This window comes from Drosophila simulans, chromosome X (assembly GCF_016746395.2).
Source record: "Drosophila simulans strain w501 chromosome X, Prin_Dsim_3.1, whole genome shotgun sequence".
NCBI lineage: Eukaryota > Metazoa > Arthropoda > Insecta > Diptera > Drosophilidae > Drosophila > Drosophila simulans.
The window spans coordinates 15,182,284-15,207,390 of NC_052525.2; the positions used below are offsets into that span (position 1 = coordinate 15,182,284).

The window sequence follows — 25,107 nt, forward strand, 5'->3', positions numbered from 1 at the left end:
TGAACATTTATTCAAAAGTCAACAGACCGCGACTTACAGTTTAAATTCGATTAAAGTGTTATTTAATGTTGGTCTTCCACAATAAAATATTTATTAACACTGAACCATATCGATAGACATCGATAGGCAAAGCCTATTGAAATTCACAGTTGCCGTCAATTGGAGCGTTTGCGGTGTTTGGTCACACAATTTATGCTTGCATTTCGTCTGTGTAAATTTCATTTCCCAAAAACCGACTTTGTTAAGTTAAGCAAATAAGAGTGTTTAATATCGAAGTGAGAAAAGCAGCAGTTTGGTGCAGTTAAATATAATTGTGAGTATCGTTAGTGGAATTTCCGAGAACGCATAAATACGCACACAGACATTGGTGCGAGAAAAGACTCGCGGAAACAGGCACACGCACGCACACAGCCAAAGTCTCACCCACTGCATTGTTTCTGTTCTGACAGTGGCAATTTCTTTTCGCTGCTTTTTTTTCGTCTATTTTTTTTTTCTTGTGCTGTATTACAGTCACCACGGTAGTTTTCTTAAACTTTTAAATACGCTATATATTCGCGTGTGAAGAAAAAATGTGAGTATGTTTGCTTGAAACAGCCCCGAAATCAAGGGGAAATGCAGCAAAGAGAGTGGAGAGAGTTTAAAGTGGTGTTATTGTTGTTGCTGTGACTGCCAGTGCTGCAATAATGAAAATTCGGTGAACCAGACACAGGCATACATACGTACATTTCTCATTTTCACTTGTTTACTGTGAATCAAGCGGAAATTGGCGTGGAAACAGTTTGCGTTTTCCCTGAAATAAAGTGCGTGCTTGTGCGTGTATGAGAGGAAACGGAGTTGCTGCAGTCTACTGATTTGTTGTTGTGTCAACCTTGACTTACGCATCTCCTCTTCACTTCTCTTCATTTTCGCTCTATTCCTCCGCTCCTTTATCTCTCTTTTCGCCTTGCACCTTTCTGCGCTTGGCGCTCATTTGACATTTTGCTCAAACATGTTGCGTTTTACATGTGTGTGTGGCTGTGTGTGCGTTCGTGCTTGTGAAAGAAAATAGTGCAAAACGACAATTGAATCGGAAATCCAAGTCGTACACCTCGTTCCTTTATAATCCAAAACACAACAACAAATAGCTGTTAATGCGCGCGCGCTCTGTTTGGGTTTCCTTTTGTTTTTTCCGTTCTTTGCGCTGTTGCCAGTTAAAAGTTTCTGTCAAATTGGCTTGGCTCAGCTGACAAGTGCAGTTAGATTGCGAAAATGCGAAAAAGAGACTGAGCGTTTCCGCGAGGAAACGAACGCGGCGGAGAACCTTAAAATAAGAATTGAAACTCTCAATAGAAGCGTAGCAAACGCATGTGTATTTTCTACGTTCGTTTTTTGTGTTCCCTCTGTTTGGGTTTCCTTTTGTTTTTTCCGTTCTTTGCGCTGTTGCCAGTTGAAAGTTTCTGTCAAATTGGCTTGGCTCAGCTGACAAGTGCAGTTAGATTGCGAAAATGCGAAAAAGAGACTGAGCGTTTCCGCGAGGAAACGAACGCGGCGGAGAACCTTAAAATAAGAATTGAAACTCTCAATCGAAGCGTAGCAAACGCATGTGTATTTTCTACGTTCGTTTTTTGTGTTCCCGAATTCTTGTTCCATTTTGTAATACTCAACCGCAAGTTACAAGTTATATTTGTCAATCATTCACTTCATTGCAGTTTATTGAACACGCGGACGTACACGTTTGAACCCAAGCTGTAAGCAATCGACGCCTTTTAAGCCATAAAAAATATTCTACACAAACGACTAACTCAACGATAAGTGAACGGAAGAGGGGCAAAAGGAGGAAGCAGGAGGCGGAGGAGGAGGAGGAGGAGGAGGAGGAGGAGCACCGCCCATAGTGGTGGCCACCTGCTGCTCCAGAAGCTCCACAAACAACTGCCGCAATGAAGGTGGATACCGTGAAGCTGAAGAAGGGCTCCTCTGAGCTAACGGCCGAATGCCGCGAGCTCATCGATGAGCTGACCAAGCGGCGAACTCGTGCCGAGCTCCTCGAGTTCCTCGACACCGTCCATGTCTGGATCTATGGCAAGTGCGAGCTGTATCACTGGATCGAGATCCTCGATCGCTTCGACAAGATCCTCGAGGAGGCATCGCGCCATGTCAACGGCAACGAGTTCGTGCTGCAGTGCGACACCAACTTCCAGGAAACGGTAAGGACAACGGTTAGTTTTCACGGTGTACCATTGAAAAAGTCTTCAGGTTTCCACGGATTCATTCGATTCATTAGATATCAGTATCTTTTAATCTATGAGAAAATTTCCTTGTTGAAAAGAATAGCAGAATTCAGAAAGTCCGCATGAGAAGAACTATTTTTGACCCAATTTGACCTAAAGCAGTTTCTTTAAAACCTATCAATAAACTGTATGTTCTTCAAAACGTTGTTAATAAATGAATTTGCTCTTATTCCGAGAATGTGAAAGCCAAAAGACCCTGAAGTTCCTACGGTTAATACGAATATACATCTATATTTCCATTTATCCTTCTCAGGATGTCACACTACTGTTGCACGTACTCAACTTTACCACACTGCTGATCGAGCACTCGTTCTCGCGTCACCTGTACAACTCCATCGAACATCTGACGGTGCTGCTCTCTTCTCAGAACATGGACATTGTCCTGGCCGTCCTCAATCTGCTCTACATGTTCTCAAAGCGCAGCAACTTTATACCCCGCCTGCCGTTCGAGAAGAAGGAGCTACTGATCGTCAAACTCTTCAACATAGCCGAGGTGGGTCATATTGGTTGTGGTGGCTTTTCGGTGCTTGTTTTTATGATAAATTGTATACTTTTTTAGCGCTGGGGCGATCCTAATTATGGCCTGTCGCTCAAGGACTGCTGCATTGGCGAGCCAAAGCTGGAATTCCTCTACCAGCTGTGTATCGACTATGTGGACGAGCATGGTCACGCCGCCCAGCTAGAAATCCCGGACATGATGGACCTCTGCCACACGGCATCAGCTCCCGAGGTGATCAAAACGATTGCCGGACAGATCTCAAAGCCCAGTGAGGCAATCAAGGTGGGTTTTCAAAAAATTAATCACTTCAATGATTATAAACTAAAGAACGTCTTCTATAGATGCGCATTGCCCATCGGGTGCGCTTGATCTCAGGCTTCAACAACTACAAACTGCGACTGCAGTTCGTCCAGGCGCGCCTTCAGGCTGTCTCCATTCTGATCTACTCAAATGCCCTGCAGGACAACACGGACAAGGTGTTATATGCCGGCTTCGGCGAAGAGCTGTGCGAGCTGATTGACAAAGAGGACGTACATCTCGTAGAGATAAGGGCGGCAGTTCTCCGCACACTCACATCGATGCTGCACTTCGACCGCAATCCGAATGTGCCAAGGTAAGCGAATGACAGCTCTCTGATGTCTGTGTCTTATATTCCCCGATAATTGCTTTTCTTCTTTTGTTTTCTGTGCAGCAGGGCCGGGTCGCGTCTGATGAAGATCGTTCACTACACAGGAGCCGAGCGGCAGGGCGGGACGCTGCCGCTGCTGGTTCGTGACTGCATTGATAATCTAACCACCCACGGGTTAACCGAACGTTACCCGCTCATATTGGCCACCTCGCTTTTCTCTTTGCTGTACCACCTGGCGAGCTATGAAATGGGAGGCACTGCTCTGGTTAAAAGCGGCATGATGCAATCCCTGCTGTGCGTAATCAGCTGGCCAGGAGTAGATCTCGAGCACATCACGTTTGTGACGCGGGCAGTGCGTGTGATCGATTTGATCACCAACATCGATATAGCACGTTTTCACCAGAACAACGGACTTAACGTGTTCATTGACCGGCTGGAGAAGGAGATAAAGAGCTGCTGCAAGGCATTGGCTGACATTGGCATCACGCTGAAGGAGTCGACACTCCGCGACGATCACAAGTTGGACACCTCGCTGGACCACGTTGACGAGGATGTGGAAGGTGCGTAGTGATAAAAGCGGTTTCTAACAATTAAAATCATGTTCTGTAATCTGATATATGAGACATTCAAGAAACAAGCATCAGACTGTATCTATTTATACAAATTTATCAAATTTAATTTAATAGCAAATTCTCAGTAGATTAACGTTTTTTTTTTATATTCAATCTAATCAATAACACTGTGTATAATGCCTTTTTGGTTACCCTTCCCCCCTTTCAGATGGTTCCGGAGAGAACGCATCCGTGGCCAGTGGAAATGCATCGCCGCGTCGCGATAACTCCAGTGATGGCGTAACAAGCAACATCGTATACAGAGCTTACCACGAGCATATGGGTGGTGCTGGATCAGGAGCGGGACTCCTGGACATTGGTGGAGCACGCGGCTCGTCTAGCGGCGGATTATCAGGTACATCCGGAATGGGTGCGGGATCAATTAACAGAGATGGGGGTGCTGCTCGCCCGCCGGCTATTATGTATCCCACAAATAGCTACTACGCCCGTCCACTGGCCGAACGCAAGGCGGAGCTCTCTTCGCAGCTGCCTAGCAGCCTGGCGCCGAAGAAGCCGTCCTGCGTCACTCAGCGAGCGGCGCTACTTAAGTCAATGCTGAACTTCTTGAAGAAGAGCATCCAAGATCATGCCCACTTTAGCAACATGCGCAACATCATGGAGACTAGTCTGACCCAATCGCTGCGCCATATCATCGCCAATGCGGAATACTACGGACCGTCGCTGTTTCTCTTGGCCACCGATGTGGTCACTGTGTACGTGTTTAACGAACCATCGCTGCTATCTTCGCTGCAGGATCTGGGCATTACCAGTGTCATGCTAAAGGCGCTGCTCCAGAAGGATGTGCCAGCAACCCGAGAGGTGCTGGGTTCCCTACCCAACGTATTTTCCGCTTTGTGTCTAAATGAGCGCGGATTGTTCGAGTTCCTTTCCTACGATCCATTCGACAAGGTGCTCAAGGTGCTGCTTTCGCCGGACTACTTGGTGGCCATGAGACGCCGCCGCTCCTCGGATCCGCTGGGCGATACAGCAACCAACTTGGGCAATGCCATGGATGATCTGATCAAACACCATCCCTATTTGCGGGCCGATGCCACGGAGGCTATTGTGAGGCTCTTAAACGAGCTGGTTCGCCTTGGCTCTGATCCCAGCTTCATTTGCTGGCGAGCGAACAAAGAAAGCAGTGGCTCTGGCTCTGGTTCCGGGACCCATGGCGGCGGCCATCACGTGGCCTCAACACCATCGCCAATGGTCATGGTAGCTGGCACGGGAAGTTCTTCATCGGTCCTCCAGGGTGCAGCGGATACAAACGATAGCAGCGGAGATGATGACGACGATGATGACGAAATGAGCTCCGCATCACAGCAGCAGCAGCAGCCCACGACACCGGGCCAAGGTGGAGGACCAACCACACCCAGGACACAACAGGCGGGTGGAGTTGTTGGAGTTGGAGCTGGAGCTACAGGAACGCCGGCAGCCGCATCGCAAGCCGTTAAAGTAGTGACGCCACCGGAGCGGGAGGCCATCCCTCTCATCGACTACATCCTCAATGTGATGAAGTTTATCGAGGCGATATTCAGCAACAGTCCTAACGGCGATCACTGTCGCGAGTTTGTGCTCCATGGGGGGCTGAAGCCCATCCTGCAGCTGTTGTCGCTGCCCAATCTTCCAGTGGATTCGCCCGTGTCCACCACCTCCCAAGCGGTGGCCAATGTCTGCAAGGCCATACTCAGCCAGGCGCAAGAAACCAAGGTGCTGGATGTTGCACTCAAGCAGCTGGCGGACATTGTGGCCCAGCTGAAGCCACTGATCAAACACTTCACTTTTCCCGGCGGCAGTGTCCTGCTGGCGGAGCTGGTCTGCTGCCAGCGTCTGGAGGATGGTTTTGCCAACGCCGAATATACACCCATCCTGCACAACATGAGTTTTGTGCACGGCTACGTGGTGATGCTAGTGCATCTCTGCCGAAATGCCTCCAACGACATGCGAACCATTCTTCTAAAGCGGTGGGGTGTCAATCGCGAGACCGGCGTCCAATTGCTGCAGCAGCTCGTGCAGCTGTACATCTCACTGGTGTGGGAGAGCACCATACTGCTGAATTTATGTTCCGATGAACCCACCCAGCATCCGGATCTTATCTGGGATGAGATCGCAGCCCAAATGTCAGCAGCAGCTGGTACTGCGGATCCCCTAACCGAGGCGGAGCTCTCGAGGAAACTGGAACGCGCTGCGGAATTCCGTACAAAGTATACACCCGAGGAGCAGTTCCGATACATCAAATCCCTGCTGGCGGCGAGCTCCCGGCTGGGAAGAGCCCTTGCTGAGCTTTTGGGCACTTTGGTGAAACTATCGGTGGGATCACCGCAAACACGGCAGCGCCGCATCAACGATTTGATCAGTAATATCAGCAAAGTTCCTACACCAGAAGCGCGCGAAATAGCCCGCATCCTCAGTTCGATCCTCGTGAACGGATTTAGTCACGAGAGCATTCTACCCAAGCCTGTGCCGAAACTAAAGCTCACCTTCCTCATTTGCTCGGTGGGATTCACGGGCCCAATGCTGTTCGACGACAAGCGCAGCGCCTTCCATCTAATGATATCGCAATTCTGCGCTGAGAACGGACTGAAGGCCTTCTTTGAGATGTTCTATTGGGCCCTGTCGCTGGATAATGTATCCCAGAAATTCGAGTTCGATCAGTGGGCTTCCATGGAGGATTTGATGCAATCCCATGAGGATGACAAACGTGATTGTCCGGAGGGCACGGGCGAGTTTCTCGATGCATGGCTGCAGCTGCTCGAGAAGATGGTCAATCCTCGAGCCATGTTGGACTCGCCGTACACGATGAGTCCTCGTCTGAATTACATGCCCGACTCGGTTCCATTTGAGCCGGTCTTCTACCTAATACACATCCACCAGCTAGCCATGCAAGCACTGCGCAGAATCTGGGCACGACGCCCGATTCCCAACTATGGACCGAGCATGTTTGAGACCATGATTCTCATCCTAAAGCATCTGATCAAGTCACACCAGACGCTGTTGGATCGCTATCACACGCGAATGAAGGAGATCAAGTTCGAGAACCTTTACATCCGGAGCACGGATGATGGTCTGAATGCGGATCACATCAAGACGTTGACGGACATGGGCTTCATGCACTACCATGTAATCGAAGCGCTGAGAACAAATGCGTCTTTGGAAGAGGCAACCGATTACCTGCTTAACAACCCAGAGGCAAGTTCCTTATCGACGACTGGCGGTCAGTCGGGTGGCTCAGCTCCACCGCCGCCGCCACCGCCATCGGCTTCGACGATGGACATTGACGTGGACGTGCCCGCGGATGGGGAGTCGACGCAAAGCAAATCCTCCACTTCGCCCAATTCCAGCTATGACTACAAGCACCTTAAATTGATGCCTTCGCTAATATTTGATCGCTTCTGCGACGAAGCCATCTCGAGGGCCTTTGAATTCATGGAGGCAATACCGGATACGGTCAACAGTGCAGCTGATTTGATTGCCGTGCTGTACAGACGCCACAATCACCTCAACAAGCAGGTCTTTGTCACCAACTTTGTGCGCAACATCATACAGTGGGTGGACTTCACATTGCAGCTGTTCGAACCAGCCAAGACAACCGGATCGAAGGCCTCACGCCTAGAGGAATGCCTAACCGGAATGACAGCCACCCGGCTGTTTGTACGACTCAAGACATCTACTCTGCTGCTTGAGGAGAACTACAGTGATCTACACCGACCTCTTGTGGAGGCGATAACCGCCCAAGATGCCATGGTGTCGCTGGTCAAGCTGCTGGACTGCATGAGCCAGTGGATGTTGGAACAATCGACCGAAACGAATACCGGCCAGCAGCGTGCGACGGTGCCGCGTTGGGTGCAAAATCTGGTGGACCTAATCGATGCCATCGATAGCATCAGCCACATCCTGCAGCGCAAGGCCAACATGCGTGCAGTAAGCAGCGATGTGTGGCGTTGGTACGACGCGTCCACAGGCAAGTGGAATGCCTACTCGGAGGCCAACAACGAACTCATCCGCAATGCCTATGCGGCCGGCGAACGCTGGCTGTACATCAACATTGGACGCCAGCGGTGCACCGTAAGCCTCAACTGCATGACGCAGGTGAGCGAAGCATCCGGAACACATCGACCTGTCTGCCCGGCCCTGAAACTTAGCGAGGCCATTACCTCTCTAAACAATCCGGTAGGTCACCACAAGGTAGAGCATCTACTTAATCGCGTGGTGCGCACTGCACCCGACGGATCAGGAACTGTGCACAGCGATGAGTTGATTTCACTGCGACAGCTGGTCAACTTTGCCGATGGCCAGCAACCACAGCAGTCGGAGAATTCTGCAAATCCGAGCGAGGAGGCGACCAATGAAGACGGCCCAGCTGCAGCCAATAGCGGATCTCCGCCAGCCACAATGACGACGCGCAGCAAGACGCGGCAGAAGAGCGCGGCTGCTGCAGCAGCTGCCAAGAACAAGTCTCAGTCGGGTGGTTCGCCACCCATACCCAAGCGCACCCAAAAAATCATACTCAACGAGGAGCAGGTGGGCCTTAGCAAGTTCGACTGCGGCCGCATCATTGGCAGCATTGTGGATCTACTGCAGCCATCACATCAGATGCTTAACGAGACGAAGCTTTCGCTGCTCCGTCTCTGTGCGAGATTGACGCGGAACTACGATAACGCCCAAGTGTTCATCCGACGCGGCGGAGTACGAATGCTGCTGCACCTGCAGCAGGCATGCAGTTTCATGGGTTTCCCTACCTATGCGAACATTATACTGCGTCACGTTCTGGAGGCACCGCCCGTGCTCCAGGAGGCCATGGAGCGCGTACTGGGCATGCGAGCAGCTGGTATAGTGCCTGTGGGTCATCGCGACCTCATCTACGTGCTCACCCAGGTGTCGTCAGCGGTGTCGCGCAATCCGCAGATTTTCGTGGCCGCCGCCAAGGAAATGCTTAAAGGCGAGTATCTAATCAACACGAACAGCACCACATTGACAGACGATGCCCGTGTCATGGTCAAGTCCAAGTTTGGCCAGCAACCGACGGCGGCAGCTGGCGGTGCCACGCCACATAACCAGACGCCGACACCACCGCCAGCGGCCAAGGATGAGCTGAAGGACGATCCTCAGGTGCAGTCATCGGTGGCCGTGCTCAAGGAACTGTTGCATGGACTGGTGCAGCCGTGCTGGCATTACGGCGGCACTGGATCTCCCGATCGCGGACAGGGCGCTGCGGAGCTACTGCAGCCGGATCAGCCGCCAGGCACGGCGCAGGGATGCCACGATGATGAGGTGAGTTGGTTTTCTTGGATTTCGGATCAACATTTTGTTTACTTTACTAGCCATGCAGCATATGTACATAAAATACTTGACTACTTTTGGTTTTTTAATGTTTTCATACACTAAATGTAAATTTTATTAGTTATATTTCCGCTTCCAGGAAACTCCCGCACCCGTCTCCAGCAAGAAGCAATCTTCCAGCGGCGGAGGTGCTGCAGCTGCTGGCCAAGCTGGCCAGGCGACGGAAAAGTTCGAGCCATGCTGTTGCACCTGGCACATACCGACCAGCGGACACACCCATGCCAAGCCGACCATCTCGAGGGCAACCTTGCTGAAACTGCTGGCGGATTCAACCAGGGCCTACCAGTCGCTGGTGCCGCGTGTCCTCTTGTCGCACGTTTACACACCGGCGGACAGTCCCCTGATCTCCGCACCTCAACAGACGTTCCTGGGCGTGCTCCTTGATCGCTTCCTGCCCATAACCCAACGGCATCATGTGCCCGAGGTCAGCACAATGACGCGCGTACTGATCTGCTCCCTATCGGACTGCTATCAACAGCCCGGAGTCCAGGTGCATGTCGCCGAGGAGCTGCACGCTGCGGTCGCCAGAGCCCTGGCCCAGCCGGATTCGGCCGAGAAGCACACGAGATTGCAGGTCTTGATGAGCCTTTTCCCCAATCTCATTGAGTCGCCAATGCTTTACGACAAGGTGCACATGCATCGCAACAATATGTACCGGGTGCTCCTACGCCAGGGCGTAATGACCTATCTGACGAAAGTGGCGCAGTACAAAGATCTGTCCAATCACAATACGCTAAGCACCCTTGCGGCCATTCTGCGACCGATGGAGATCCTGCTGAGATTCAGCGTGTCCACCACAACGCTGGGCTCGAAGAGGATTCTCTTTGGCAGTGGCGGCCCTGGCGGTCCGAATGCGTCTGGCAATGGCAACAACACTGCCGGCGGCAGCAGTGGCAACGGACCAGGATCTGGCAACACGTACGGGACCATTATTAACCGGCGACTATATCCTCGTCTGGCGGCACGCACTGGTTTCGGTTCCGCTATGGAGCGTTCCAATGCTATGGGTGGAGAGCACGTTTTGCGAGATATCATACGGAATGTACTGTCGGATCGGCGACATGCCTTCGAGTTCATCTTCAATTCGGACGATATGGCCGTGGACTCTGAGGACGCAGCTGCTCCAGGATCTGGAGTGGGTGGAGGTGGCTCTGGAGCGGGCAGTGTCGGAGGAGGCGTGTCTGGATCAGTATCGGGTAGCAGTTCCGCAGCCGTTATCGACGTAGTCGAGGAGCGTAGCAATGGCGGAGATACCAACGATCCTCCGGCAAACGTGAGCTCTGCATCATCTGGTGCAGGACAGTCCTCGACCAGTGGCGGCCCAGTGCGTCCAGTGGTCAACTTCGATCAACTGTGGGACGATTTCCTGCAGAGCGAGGGACTGCGTCTGGCTTCGCGGAGTGGCGGTGGCGCCGGATCCGGCAATGGATCCGTTGGAGCAAGCTCATCCGGGCAGCAGAACGGAAGCAACACCACAGCCAGTTCGACCAACTCAGGTAACAATTCCGGGATCGGAAATCTTCGCTTGCGCACCAATCCCGATGTTGATGTAGGCAGTGGCAATGGTAGCGGCAGCGGCAGCGGGTCCAACGCAGGTGTGGTCAACGACAATGGAATCAGCGGCGGCGGTGGAAGTGATGGTGCGTCCACCTCTTCAGACACGGGAGCTCCAGGTGGTGCTCGTGATTTGAACGCCTCACTGCTTGGCGATGTCAGTACCTCAGAATCTGATTCGGATCCTTCCACAGAGAACGACGAGCGCAATGAGGAGGACGAAGATGAGGATGATGACGCTCCCGATGAGGATGTGGATGAGCACAGTGAGACGGATGTGGACGAAGAGCGATCGCGCCAGTTTATCGAGGTCTTCGATCACATCTATGAGCCGGAATCATCTGAAACAGCGTCCAACGATGCAGATGTTGATAACGATGATGATGATGACGAGGACGATGTGGACGACGACGATGATGACGACGAAGACCACGACGATATTGTTCGGGAGGAGGCCCAGAGCGTCATGGATGCAGAGATCGAGAACCAAATCGATATCGCCCTCGCCCTGGTCTCCTCAAACAATCGTCCCAGACGCAGTGCAGCGGTTAATGCATCTGGCGATGGTTCCGCCAATCGAACCAATCCCGATGACGAAGTGGACGATGAGGATGACGATGTAGATGCTGATCCCGATGAAGATCCGGATGTGGATCCAATTAGCGGACCATCGGCAGCCCAGGCGGAGGCCTATCTGTACGAGCGATTAGGCAGCGGCCTAATGCCAACACCACCGGTTGGTTTTCGTGTCCGAATGAACAGCTCTATTGCCCAACCACTTGATATTGATGTGAATGGCGGCAATGCGGGAAGTGGAAGCAATGCGGGCGCCACAGGATCGTCCGGGGGCGCTGGCCAAAGAACTTCTACGGGCGGCACAACAGCCAGTATTGGAGCAATTGCCTCTGCCGCACTGCGCCCATCATCTGGTTCGTGGATGGCACCGGACTTTAACTTCATTCGAATGTCGATCGGGGAAAACTCCATGGGCAGCGGACCAGCTCTTGGTGGCAACGCCAACGGTGGCGATATGAACGTCTTCCCAACGCCCTCCATGTCACTAGAGCGCGTTGGTGGTGCACCTGGCAGCGGCCAGACTATGAGTGAGCTGCTAAACGAACAACCATCGGGGGCTGGCGTAGGTGGCGGAGGATTAGCCTCCGGCGGAGGCGGGGTCGGTGCAAACGGTGCAAACAGTGGCACCACGGGACAACATCCGAATGCAACGCTCTGCACGAACGGAGTGCGGCGTCGTTTGCTATATCTGGACCAGCAGTACTGCGTGTGCATGCCCACGCATCAGAACCCCACTGAAGAGACCCAGATGGAGACTTTCACACAGGATGGTGAGTATTCGCGTACCTTTGCCATCAAATGAACACCTTAATTCTTACCCACCCATCGCAGCTCTTCACTGGTGGCTAGAAGAGGCCACGCTCCTCGATATGGAAAGCCAGACGGACGCCTGTCTATATGCCGCACATTTTCTGCTGCCACATCTCATCAAGGAGCTGAAAACAGCGCACCAGCAGCGCAAGCAGGAGGAAGCCGCCCGCCAATCCACAACACCGGTGACGGGTTCAAGTGCATCTGCAACATCCTCCAGCACTACGTCAGCTGTGGGCACAGCAGCGCCCACAGCGACATCATCGATTGCGTCCGGTTTACTGGCGAACGCCGTCTCTGCGGGCTCAGGAAACAGCAGTTTGGTAGTGCCACCAGTGGCAGCATCTGCCACGGGCGGCACCCGGCGCAGTTCGATTCCTGTGCTAATTCCGTCAACATTTGGTCCTAGTAGCGCTACCAGCGCGACAAGTGCAACGGGAAACGGTGCCACCAACGATGCCACGACAACAACTGGTGGACCAACCAGGCTTTTCTGTGAGTACTAATCGAATCATTTAAGCAAAAATGTACTTAAGTAACCATATTCTTGCAGCGTCCGTTGACAGCAGCATTGCGTCCTCGGAGACGCAAACGACAACCCGATCGTCACGCCAACGTGGTGGATTGCGTCAGCACAGTCAGCTGCCCTTCAACATTTACGCTGAGATTGATTTAACTAACGAACAGGATAGCGAAGGGGCCACAGGGACAGCAGCGGATGGAGCTGAATCACAGCCACAGCATAACTCCCCTTCTTCGGCGGCACAGGTGGCGGTGCCTCAGTATCATCATCAGCGCCATCCACCGGTGCCACTCCTACCGTCCAGCGGAAGACCATCGCGACCCCACTCGCGTCTTGATGAGAGAGAGATGCTCCTCATGCAGGTAATTTGTGTGCAGTTAAGATTTTTGTACATATTCTAATTTAAATTCCGTCATCGCCAGATACGCAACCGGATGCAAGGATCCAGCGGACGCACTTCAGGCTCGGCGCTTATTAACGCCCGGCCTAATCGCGACCTACCCAACTGTCTGCAGCGTCATGACCACCCGGCCGGCTCCATTTACCCCCGATCCAGTGCGAACAGAACGTCAGCTCCGACTATTGTGTCCATCCCGACGGCAATGTCTAATGCGATACTGGAGCAGATTAATGTCACCGCTCCGGATATGGTGCGAAGAGACAGAAACTTTGCCTTGCCATCTTCCCTGGAGGTTGATGTGGATGTGCTGCCTGGCATTCTGGACTTGCCGCAGCAGGAAGCACAACCAGAGGACGATCAGTTGTTGCTGCCACCACCTCCGCCGCCACCGCCCAGTGATACGACGCCATTGGTCCACGCCGAGGACGAACTGTGGCCCGGAACGGTGGTCAGTGCTGGTACTAGAGAGGAGTCATCCGCTCCAGCAGTAGCCGCAGAAAACACAGATGCTGTAAGCGACACAAATCAACCGGAACCGACGCCAGAAAGCAGCGAATCTACTTCTCCAAATCCGCAGGCTCCTTCAGCAGAACCAACCCTATTGGAACCAGGCGCAGCAGTAGATGCCTTAGTTGCTTCACAAACGCCATCAACAACAGAGGAGGCCGCCTCTACTGGTGGAGCGAGCGGAACAACAGCCACCATAACGGACATGAGTCCCGAGGTGCGGGCTGCTCTCGGGGATCTCGAGGTGCCCGAGGGCGTGGATCCCTCCTTCCTGGCCGCTCTGCCCAGCGAGATGCGCGAAGAGGTTATCCAAGAGCATCTTCGCATGCAGCGCATCCGTCAGCGAGCGCAGCAGAATGCAATCCAAATTGCCCATGACTCGCTGGTCGAGGTCAACCCAGAATTCCTCGCCGCCCTCCCACTAAACATACAGTCGGAGGTGCTGATGCAGCAGCGCATCGAGCAGCAGCGACAGGCGGCTCAGACTGCCAATCCGGAGGATCCCGTTGACACAGCTGCTTTCTTCCAAAACCTGCCAGAGAATCTGCGCCAAGCTGTGAGTTTCATTTTCCATCCATGAATAAAGCTTGCGAGCAAACTAAACCTTTACATCGGTTACAATTTTAGATACTCACCGACATGGAGGAGTCACAGATAGCCAGCTTGCCGCCGGAGCTGGCTGCCGAGGCACAGTTCCTGCGTCGCGACTGGGAATCTCGCAACGGCGCCCGCATGGACGCTCATCCGACCACCAATGCCTTATGTAAGTGTGGTTATACGACCCCTACTTGATAGCTTATAAATCCTAACGATCTCTATATATTTCTTTAGCCCGGTTCCAGACAACGCTCCAGAGCCTGGACGACACACGCTGGCACAGCTCCATTTGGTATGATGCGAGTGGCATTGCCCAGCCGCAACACCATCAGCATACAACGATTGTGCATCAACATGCCCACGCACATCATGCCCCGAACATGGGCAAACCACTGGCCCTGTTGATGATGGAGGACGAGAACATTCTGCTCGATCCGGACTCGCTGGCCACACTCCTGCTCTTCCTGTTCGTGGAGGATCAGAAGGTAAACAGCATGCGACTGCATCGCGTCATACGCAACCTGTGCCACCACGAACCCACCCGCGACTGGATCATCAACGCCCTGATCAGCATAATTCAGAAGACGAACGAGGACAACGGAAACTTCGGTGCGGGCCAAGCGGGTGGCAAGCCGGAGTGGCTGAAGCTGCGTGTGGACGCTGCCTTTGGCTACAAGAGCAACATATTCCTGATTAACCGAATGTACGAGGGCAGTGCCCGGAGCATCAGCATCAATCCGCAGGCGGCACAGATGATAGTGCGAAACTGTCTGGACCTGCTGTTCGTGCTGGCCAAACACTATCCGTCCAGCTTTGTGCCCTATAATCGCGATGTGAAGGCCAGGCGTATATTGAGTGCGGTATTTGGCATGCCATCGCCCACGGCCGGATCAGGTGGAGGCGCAGGATCTGGATCTGGATCTGCAGCGTCTGGCGGTTTGACAGGCTACGATGACGTGCCACCAGGTGGAACTCTGGACTTCCGCTCAAGATTCTGTCGCTATCAGGTGGTCAATCGTTTACGTAGCATATTCGACGATCATCCTGCCCCGAAACCCTCAGTGCCCTTGGATGAAGCACCATCCACATCAAAGGCGGCGGCAGCAAAGGCAGCTGCCACGGCCAAAGTGTCCACTGCTGGGAGCCAGAATAAGCACTCTGTGCCGTACCAGACTAACGCGAAGAACTTCTGGGATGTTGTGCTTAACATCGATCAACAGACACAAGTGCGATTGGCCAATGTGGCCCAGTTTCCGCTCACCTCACAGCCGGCGTGGGAATGGCAGGCGAATACAGCGGATTTCCTCTCGTTCAGCGATTCACCCTTCGGCCAGTTGCTGGAAATGCTTCCCTACAAGGTTATATGCCGATCGCCCCATCTTACCGATATGCTGGTCAAGCTGCTCGCCTCGCTCAGCACAGAGTTGCCCAAGGAGGAGGAGCTGTTGCCGCTAAGCGATCAAATGCCCCCACTGGTACCCATTAGTCAGGTGGCGAGAGCTGCAGCGGCAGCGGCACCACCACCACCACCACCACCACCACAACAACAACCTGCCGAGAATACCCAGCCCACAGCAACAGCAACAGAAATTGGTGACGGTCTGGCCGCCAACATTGAGGAGCAGGCTGCTCCGGCCAGCGGTAATCCTGCCTCCGGTGATAGCAATGCGGGAGCGAAGCGCACCCAAATGCCAACTTTAAGTGTGGCCCTGCCGGTGGCGCCATCGAAACCGCGTCGCAAGATCTACTCGAAGAACTTTTCGCAGCTTCAGCTGGTCATTGAGGTGCTGACGCACCAGTGCGGCACCACCGAGGGCCTGGACAACGTAGCCAAGCTGATTGTGAATCTAACGCAGTGCTCGCAGGCATCTACTGCCATTTTCATTCAGTACTTGACCGCTGCGATATTGGGATTGGCCGAGGAAGTACGTCAAGCGATACAGATGCTGCTCAACGAGATTCGCATGTATAACATTCATCAAGGCGTGGCCAGCACCACCTCACAGGCGGCGTCCACTTCCGGGGCAGCTGTAGCAACACCATCATACGTACCCACAGTATCCGGAGCCAGTCTCTTGCCAAACTTGGCCGTGCACGAGGGCATAATGCAAGATCGCTTCACCGCCGAGCACGTGATCATCTCGGCACCAAAGAATGCCAAGCCCACCTGCGAGTTGCAGCTGCCGTCGATGAAGAAACTCATGTCCAACTCGTCCGCCCAGCCGTACTTCCTGCGAACCCTGAAGATCTTCATGCAGGTACGCGACATGTATGAGGCGCAGAACGGCGTGTCCACTGGCGGTGGAATCGCTGGTGGTGCCGGCGACAACGACGACGATATCATCGATATTGAGGGTGATGGAGGTGCTTCCGGCGGCAGCAGTTCGGATATGGCTCCTGGGTCTGCCAGCACAATATCTCCACCACCGCCAATGGAAACCAATCAGACCGCGCAAGATGGCGATGACGACGAGGAAGAAGAAGATGAGGCCAGATCTTTCCCGGGAGTTGGCGTGGCAAGCGCTAGCAAGTCGACCAAGCCTACTCTGAGTCAGATCCTCTGCTTGGACGTGCTGTGGAACACGCTCAGCGAATGCCTGGTGGCATTGGAGGAGTCCAAGGACGAGTTCGCCGTCCTGGTGCTGCAACCGACCGTGGAGGCCTTCTTCCTCATCCACGCCTCGCATCGCGGTGCGTCCAAGAAGCCGGGTCGCAGCTTTATGCCTGGAACTGTGAGCTTTGGACTGCGAGCAGCCGCCGGCGGTGGAATCGGAGGACTGGGAGCAGCCGCATCATCCGCCCAGGCGTACAGTCCCTTGATGGACGATGTCAGCAGCGCCAACACCACCAGTTCTGCTAGTTTCGATGGTAAGTTTAGGAAATATGCAAAACATTCTTCATATAATCAATCTGCTACATTTATAATCACCAGATGAGCCGCGAATGCAAGATGCATCCACGAATACGCCGCTGGCCAACGCCTCGACCAGCACAGCGTTGAGCGCGCACGAGGCGCAGCTCAGACAGGACCGGCAAAAATTCCTACAATTCGCCGAGAAGCACCGCACCGTGCTTAACCAGATACTGCGACAATCACCAACTCATCTCTCCGACGGGCCGTTTGCCGTGCTTGTGGACCACACACGCATTCTCGACTTTGATGTCAAGCGCAAGTACTTCCAGACGGAGCTGGAGCGGCTGGACGAGGGCATACGGCGTGAGGAGCACACGGTCAGTGTTCGTCGCGTAACCGTTTTTGAGGACTCGTTCCGTGTCCTGTACCGTCTGGGTCCGGAGGAGTGGAAGAACCGCTTCTACATCGTATTTGAGGGTAAGTTTTTTACCAATATAAACGAATAACTAGCGATGTTCATACTTGCGATCTACCTTACAGATGAGGAAGGCCAGGACGCTGGCGGCCTGTTGCGCGAGTGGTATGTGATCATATCGCGCGAGATCTTTAATCCGATGTATGCCTTGTTCTGCGTATCGCCGGGCGATCGCGTCACCTACATGATAAATCCCTCCAGCCATGCTAACCCCAATCACCTGAGCTACTTCAAGTTTGTCGGCCGCGTAATTGGTAAGTCTCTTAGATACTCCTTCCATATCAGGCGTTCTATAACCCCTTCGATGTTATTCAATAGCCAAGGCTGTGCACGACAACAAGTTGCTGGAGTGCTACTTCACTCGCTCATTTTACAAGCACATCCTGGGCAAGCAGGTGAAGCACACGGACATGGAGTCGCAGGACTACGAGTTCTACAAGGGCCTCGACTATCTGATGAAGAACGACATCTCCACCCTGGGCTACGAGCTGACCTTTTCCACCGAGGTGCAGGAGTTCGGTGTCACCCAGATCCGGGATCTCAAGCCAAACGGACGCGACACCGCCGTGACCGAGGAGAACAAGTTTGAGTATGTGCAGCTTGTGTGCCAGCTCAAGATGAGCGGCTCCATTCGACAGCAGTAAGTATACATAATATATTCCATGCTATGGATTCTAAATCGAGATACTCCCCACAACAGATTGGACGCATTCCTTGAAGGCTTCTACGACATAATTCCAAAGCATTTAATTTCGATATTCAACGAACAGGAACTGGAACTTCTCATATCCGGCCTGCCGGATATTGACATTGAAGATCTAAAGGCGAACACCGAGTACCACAAGTACACCTCTAAATCGGCGCAGGTGAGACCATAATTGTGAATCTTCATCCATCCTCCATCCCGCTCTAAACCATGTCTTATTTAAACATTCAATAGATTCAATGGTTCTGGCGTGCACTGCGTAGCTTTGACCAAGCGGACCGCGCCAAGTTCCTGCAATTCGTCACTGGCACATCGAAGGTGCCGCTGCAGGGCTTCGGCTCGCTGGAGGGCATGAACGGGATTCAAAAGTTCCAAATCCATCGGGACGATCGATCCACTGATCGCTTGCCCTGTGCACACACCTGGTGAGTAGTGATCCACAAGTCGCATGAGTTGTTTGCAATGCCAGACCGTATTAATTTACCCATCGTTCGATTGCAGCTTCAACCAACTGGATCTGCCCATGTACAAGTCATACGACAAGCTGCGGAGCTGCCTGCTGAAGGCCATACACGAGTGCTCCGAGGGCTTTGGCTTCGCCTAAGATGCGACAACTGTGGCGGCAGCGCCAACCACCAGCCGGCCGGGCCGCCGGTAACCAACCAACTACGGACGCAACACTATTCCTACAACGCCATCAAATGCATAGGCGCAACGACGAGAAATGCATAATTGATTTGAATTAACCGGAAAATAACAGAACAGCCACTGCAAATTTGCGATATCGGCAACAGAAACTGCATACATAAACAGTACATATAGTTATATAGTATATATAAAAATGTTGAATTAATTATTAATTTTCGCGCCTATATATATACAATATATATTTTCTTAAATTTTCAAAAGAAAACGGAAGAAATCTAAGGAAACCTAACAAAAAAAAAAAAAAAAAACAAAAAAATGAAAAACTGATACAGACGCGAAACAGTATATTCGATTTAAAATTCTCTGCGCAACTCATCTTATTTTTTATATTTTTTTGAATCTATCTCTGTCGTTTTGCACATTTTTATCAAAAGAAAAGGATTTATATAAGGAAACACACAATTTGACACATTTTCATTTACCCAAACGCGAAACCGAATAGAAAAGGATTAAACGTAGTATATAGATCGCAAATGCACATAAACAGATTACACACTTGGGTTACTTGTTTACTTAAGTGAATGTACGTACCGAAGATAAAGGGAAGCAACAGAAAACATATTTAAATGGATTAAAGTATTTTGATGTAAGAGATAAGTCCTTATGTTAATGAATTTTATGTTTAATTTTGAAATAAAGAGCCGCAGATGTAACTTAAAGAATCTGGAATAAAGAATAAGCTCATTTATCACAATAAATTTTCAGAATTCACTTCACAGGCTTACCAAAGATAAATGCGGCTGAAAAGGATAACGATACGTTATCGTTATAAATACATATATAAGGTCTCAATGTCGATCATATTTGAATTGTGCGCCATTTCATTTGAAATTCGATTCTATCGCAAGGTCCAGCGTCAGATCGATATCTCATGGACAGCAAGCCGATCGACATTATCGATTGTAACATCGAATTTTCGGACAGCTGACAACTGCAGTCCGTATGGATTTGTTTATCCGAAAAGAACTGAGCTTATCCACGAGCAGCGCGCTTGAAGATGTGGCGCCGCACTGTCGCAAGCTACTCACATGGCTGCACGATTGCCACGAGGAGATGCACTCCGAGCACCGGCATCTGCAACTGAGCCAATCCGTTGTGGAATCCCTGCTAAAGGCTCACCTGTACCTGTTCGAGTGCTATGATCGCTTCGGGGAATCGCTGGCCGAGCGCTGCGATTGCCATGGCTTCTTCGCAGGCTGCTCCGCACTGGAGGATCGAAGAAAGTGCATTCGCGAGCTGTGCACCACCATTGTGAACACACGAAAGGGAGAAGCTCATGCCCCACTTCTTCACCTTTCGCATCGCACATTGGCCGAGATTCAGCCGGCATGGAGTGTGATCGGTGATTTGGACTGGTCGGCAATACGCCAATCCGATGCGCTTTCTTCCAGCGATTTTATTAATCCCGATCTTCAGCAGATGCGACGGCTAGTCAAGCGAATTGGCCGCTTGTCCAGCCTTGAGGACATGCAGACCGCAATAAAGCGCTCCATGGAGCTGATTGAGTACCAGGTGTGGCTGCAGCTTTTTAGGGAGCCAAAGGACAGCCACATTCACACCGATTGCTACCTAATGCGCCACATGATCTGCGACACCCTGACGGAGGGCGGATCTACCGCTTGCACCGGCTTCCTGCACAATATCTTTCTTTTCGTATCGCAATCCGGCAATGAGATGAGATTCTGGGCCAGTATGGAGCATGTACGTCTGGCTGGCAGCCTGATTGCCTACCTAATCGACCATTGGAATCGCCACCTGCCCTACTTAGACTTGGACGAGATGCAATTGACCGCTGATGCGCCAGTCACGGCTGTCTCGCAGCTGCCCGTGAACGAGGCCACATACATAACCTACCTGATGCTGGCCACCGGATCCATATGTCGGCGGCAGTTCGCCCAGCAGCTGCGTGCCCAACTACCCGCCAATTGCTGGACACATTTGCTGGACCTGCTAAATAAAGTGGCATTCGTTTTCACTTAACTACACTACGATTTTAATCATGTTTCGGCAAAAACTCGCAGTTGCCATCGGTCAGGCGAACCACCTTCTCGCCCTTCTCGGCCAGGATCTCCTCGATGTTGCGCTTGCCGTCCAGATCTGTGAACCAGTTCAGATTGTCGGCGATAAGGTGGTGATTGGAGCAGCCCTCGCAGGTCACGATGACAACGCCGCGTTGGTATGCCAGCTTCGAAATTGTCTTCATGTTCCGCGTCTGGCACACCTTGCAGGTGTAGATCAGCTGCATCTTGGCTTCCAGTTTCGCCAGGGGAATGCTATTCGTGGCCACCGTCTTGTCCGCATCATCCTGGGAGCAAAGCAAAATAGTTATACTTAACTTTTGTTTGTTATACATATTTTTAACTATTGCATTTGATTTTTTATTATATTTTAAATTACACATGTAAATAATTATTATTTTAATATCAATTGGATAGTTTATTTATATTTAAAACTGATTTCCAAACATACCACTGGTTTACTGCAGTGTATACTGCGGCAAATGCACGTGTAGTTGTTGCTGCTGCTAAAAACAGCTGTTTGTGTTTTGGTTGCAAAGTGATGCACTTGCAACTGCAATTGTGGACTATTTAAGGCATCGATTTGTGTTTTTCGAGAACTGGCAAGTAGTGCGCCTCTTCTCACACCTGCGCTGATTTTATAAAATTGTTTTAGGGCGGACATATTCTCGATTTTGTTGATATTATTTAACCTGATCGAAAAGTGTGAAATTCATTTAAGCTTAGAGATGGCACTTCCTTTCATTTCAAAATTAGTCGCGAGTCACGATTTTAAACAGTTACATTAGCTGTCACTGGTGCTGATAAAATTTGCTGCAATTTACATACATTTAAACAAATTTAAAACAAAAATTCCACTGAGAAATATTAAGTAATTAAAGAGTCTACCCGGACTCTGGGACTTAAAAAAAATTATTTTTCAAATAGGTAGTAACCTTTTCTCCGCTAGCCCGTGACACTGCCAATCGATGACATCTGTTAATGCCATCTCACGTGATACTATCGACAGTACTATCGACCATTAGGTAGTAAGCACTCATATTTTCGAATTTTTTTGTGGAAATTCTCGAGGAAAACAAATTATATAAAGCGCGCGAACCGATGGCGACACGTGTGGTGGCAACGGCGACAGTGCGGGCGGTCAAGGGCCGCAAGTTAATCCCGACGCGGGCCGCTCTGACTCTGGTAAGGAAACTAAAACCTGGTGAAATCGGCGCGTGCTGCTGCTGATGAAGTAACAGTCCCCTTCGATCTGATGATTCTAATCTCACCCAATCCTTTCCAGACACCCGCGGCGGTGCTGCGCATCAAGACGCTTCTGCAGGACAAGCCGGACATGGTGAGTGACTGCTGACAAGTTGTCATCGAACCAAGGCTAGCTTTTAGTGGGGATTCTATGGCCTTAACAAAAGATCGCCTTTCACAAATAAGCTCGAGTTCTTTATCTTTGTCCAATTAACCAAGGCTGCCTATAAATAAACCACATAGTTAATAACTGAAATTCGATGTTGTTTCTGCCACAGGTTGGCCTAAAGGTGGGCGTACGGCAGCGAGGATGCAATGGTCTGTCCTACACGTTGGACTATGCCAGCCAAAAAGGTAAGCCACTCTGGACAGAATTTTTTCGGTAGAGATCTAATGCTCAGCTTTCTGTTTCAATATTTGCCAGCAGACAAGTTGGATGAGGAGGTGGTCCAGGATGGCGTCAAGGTTTTCATCGACAAGAAAGCGCAGTTGTCGCTGCTGGGTAAGTTCATACCAGCTTAGCAACATAGAATTGGACAAGCCAGCTAATACACTTTATAATTCGCTTCCAGGCACCGAGATGGACTTTGTGGAATCGAAGCTGTCCAGCGAGTTCGTGTTTAACAATCCGAACATTAAGGGCACATGCGGCTGCGGCGAATCGTTCAGCATGTAAACCGATGGAGATCCGGAGGAGATCCGCCGGCACCCGCCTCGCAGACAGACCTAAATTAACCAAGTTAAATGCAGTACGCGGCCCGACCTTGTATCTCATTGCGTTGTTGGCAAAAGCACCGTATCCTTTGTAAATTTTACTTCGCAAACGAATTCTAAATGTTAAGTTGTGTTCTATAGTTAAATTTTAGTTGTAGCGCTAGGTAAGTGACGCACCCGCTTCCTGGCCACAGGCTGGCAGTTTGTCCTCTTTAGCCCTAGTTCAATATATAGACAAGGAATGTTCTAGAAAACACATCTGCGAATCAAGTTTATTATTGAAAAAATACTTCGACTACGTGTATATTATCGCTGATTTATACCCAGGAAACCGTACTCCTCGTAGTCCTCTTGCGTGTAAACAAACTCATCAAAGTTGGGGCTGGTCGCCACCTCCTTGCCGCCGTACCACGCGTACCTCAACGGATCCTCGGGACAGATGAGCGACACTTCAAGATCGTCGGGCACCAGGGCACGTAAATCGTGCTTTAGACGCGGCAGGAATCCGGGAAACTGGGCACTGCCGCCCACAATAAGGATATTGAGCAGGAGGTCGCGGTGCGCTTCCCAGGGGCAAGCCTTCAGACAATCGGCCACCGCCTCCGGAATGCCCACCTGTTGCACACCAATGTCCGAGGGATTGAAGAGCAGTTCGGGCACGGTGAAGCGTTCATTGCACAGTGACACCATTTGCTGCTGCTCCTCATCCTCGCGTGGCTTTCCGGGAACACGAACATAGCCCCGTTTGACGGTGGTGAAGTCTGGAAGGACATAATCAACGCTGATTTCGCGTCGCTTCTCCTCCGAATAGTGCACCTGCATCGCCTGCTTGAAGTCCTCCGCAACAAAGCAGACATCCTCCTTGATCTGGTTAACCACATGACTCTCGTCCATGACGTTTAGGTGGCGATAAGAGATTAGCTCCTTTAGGTGGTTGGTCAGCGCCTTCCCGCCCATGTCGATGCGTCGTATGCCCTCGAGAACGCGCCGTCCCAGCACAAAGGGAACAATGTGGGTGAAACTGTAGCCAACATCGATGATGATGCAGTTAAGCGATTCCATTGTAGTCCGCTCCTCGCTGTCAGCCACATAGTTAAAAGCAGCCAGATCGGCAGCAGTGGTCTTGTATACCCCATCAACCTTGTACTCCTCGAACAGCATCTCTAGCGTTGCCTCCTGGACGCTCTGGAAGTTCATCTGCGGCTCGGTGATGACAATATTGCGGTTCTCCAGCGAACAACCAATGCCGTCCTTGCTGAATATGTAATCCCACACCGTTTTCTGAGTGTGCCAGTTGAGCAGGTAGCCGCGCTGGAACGCCAGAATGTAATAGAGCGCCGATGTGTCCCGGCATTCATCTATTTGATTGCCGACAAAAGCGCGTCTCCGCTCGCTCTTTGCTTTCATGATGCAGTTCGGCACCACCTGGGGCTCATCCTGGTTGGCCAGGCCCACTTTCGCTGTGTGCGCCCCGTTGTCCAACACCACCACAGCGTTGGCCATCCTTTTCGCCCTCAACATGGATCTATACCATTTTCCGGAAGAGGACAACAAACAACACTTTCTGGTGCTTTAGTGCTGTCGATTAATCTAGCAATTTTTTCTAGCAAATTTTTTAGTAATATTTGGTATTTGATATTAAATATCAAACAAAGTTTTTTACTATATTGAAACGACTTTTTGGAACGCTAACAATTCTATATTTCGGCAAAATACAATATAGCATTTTTCGGAATAGGACAACAAACGACACTTCGTCTGCTTTAGTGCTGTCGATTAATCTAGCCATTTTTTTAATTGGATCTGGCGAGATTTTTTAAATTGTTTTTTTTTAACGGCCAACAACAAATTAAATAAGGATACCATATAAAATGAAAGCACGGATCAAACGATCTTTTGGAACGCTACCAATTCTATATTTCGGCAAAATACAACTATCATACAATAAAAATATATATACAATATACAATATAGCTTTTTTCGGAATAGGACAACAAATGACACTTCGTCTGCTTTAGTGCTGTCGATTAATCTAGCAATTTTTTTAATTGGATCTGGCGAGATTTTTTTAATCG

General features: G+C 51.1%; 5 protein-coding genes across 10 annotated transcripts; 3 read left to right on the plus strand and 2 right to left on the minus strand.

Annotated features, from left to right (window-relative positions):
- Positions 1 to 99: 99 nt before the first annotated feature.
- Positions 100 to 19,753, plus strand: LOC6726054 (E3 ubiquitin-protein ligase HUWE1). Of its 5 annotated transcripts, none has more exons than XM_039297267.2 (20): positions 100 to 313; positions 1,689 to 2,195; positions 2,521 to 2,760; positions 2,827 to 3,048; positions 3,108 to 3,379; positions 3,458 to 3,954; positions 4,175 to 9,276; positions 9,407 to 12,245; positions 12,307 to 12,780; positions 12,839 to 13,170; positions 13,231 to 13,719; positions 13,786 to 14,271; positions 14,343 to 14,478; positions 14,547 to 17,180; positions 17,245 to 17,643; positions 17,707 to 17,895; positions 17,960 to 18,281; positions 18,342 to 18,507; positions 18,582 to 18,772; positions 18,849 to 19,753. In XM_039297267.2, exons 2-20 carry the CDS (start codon positions 1,917 to 1,919, stop codon positions 18,949 to 18,951), a joined length of 15,372 nt encoding a protein of 5,123 aa, XP_039153201.1. In that variant the 5' UTR covers positions 100 to 313; positions 1,689 to 1,916; the 3' UTR covers positions 18,952 to 19,753. The 5 variants fall into 5 exon arrangements, with proteins under 5 accessions (XP_039153201.1, XP_039153202.1, XP_039153203.1 ...); XM_039297268.2 differs by having other exon boundaries at positions 9,407 to 11,018; positions 11,094 to 12,245; positions 13,231 to 14,271; XM_039297269.2 differs by having other exon boundaries at positions 9,407 to 10,985; positions 11,094 to 12,245; positions 13,231 to 14,271.
- Positions 19,754 to 19,944: 191 nt separating this feature from the next.
- LOC6726055 lies at positions 19,945 to 21,453 on the plus strand. Its single transcript, XM_002107001.4, has one exon. The coding sequence runs from the start codon at positions 19,998 to 20,000 to the stop codon at positions 21,033 to 21,035; it is 1,038 nt and encodes a 345-aa protein (XP_002107037.2). The 5' UTR covers positions 19,945 to 19,997; the 3' UTR covers positions 21,036 to 21,453.
- On the minus strand, positions 21,025 to 21,826 carry LOC6726056 (uncharacterized protein C24H6.02c). Its single transcript, XM_016172534.3, has 2 exons — positions 21,525 to 21,826; positions 21,025 to 21,360 (listed from the first exon to the last, which is right to left on the minus strand). Exons 1-2 carry the CDS (start codon positions 21,735 to 21,737, stop codon positions 21,049 to 21,051), a joined length of 525 nt encoding a protein of 174 aa, XP_016039443.1. The 5' UTR covers positions 21,738 to 21,826; the 3' UTR covers positions 21,025 to 21,048.
- Positions 21,827 to 22,046: 220 nt separating this feature from the next.
- On the plus strand, positions 22,047 to 23,290 carry LOC6726057 (iron-sulfur cluster assembly 1 homolog, mitochondrial). 2 transcript variants are annotated; one of them, XM_016173957.3, is made up of 5 exons: positions 22,047 to 22,258; positions 22,359 to 22,412; positions 22,597 to 22,672; positions 22,743 to 22,820; positions 22,891 to 23,290. In XM_016173957.3, the coding sequence occupies exons 1-5, from the start codon at positions 22,175 to 22,177 to the stop codon at positions 22,992 to 22,994; spliced, it is 396 nt and encodes a 131-aa protein (XP_016039444.1). In that variant the 5' UTR covers positions 22,047 to 22,174; the 3' UTR covers positions 22,995 to 23,290. The 2 variants fall into 2 exon arrangements, with proteins under 2 accessions (XP_016039444.1, XP_002107039.2); XM_002107003.4 differs by having other exon boundaries at positions 22,049 to 22,258; positions 22,746 to 22,820.
- Positions 23,277 to 24,817, minus strand: LOC6726058 (actin-related protein 6). Its single transcript, XM_002107004.4, has one exon. It carries the CDS (start codon positions 24,551 to 24,553, stop codon positions 23,339 to 23,341), a length of 1,215 nt encoding a protein of 404 aa, XP_002107040.2. The 5' UTR covers positions 24,554 to 24,817; the 3' UTR covers positions 23,277 to 23,338.
- Positions 24,818 to 25,107: the final 290 nt, after the last annotated feature.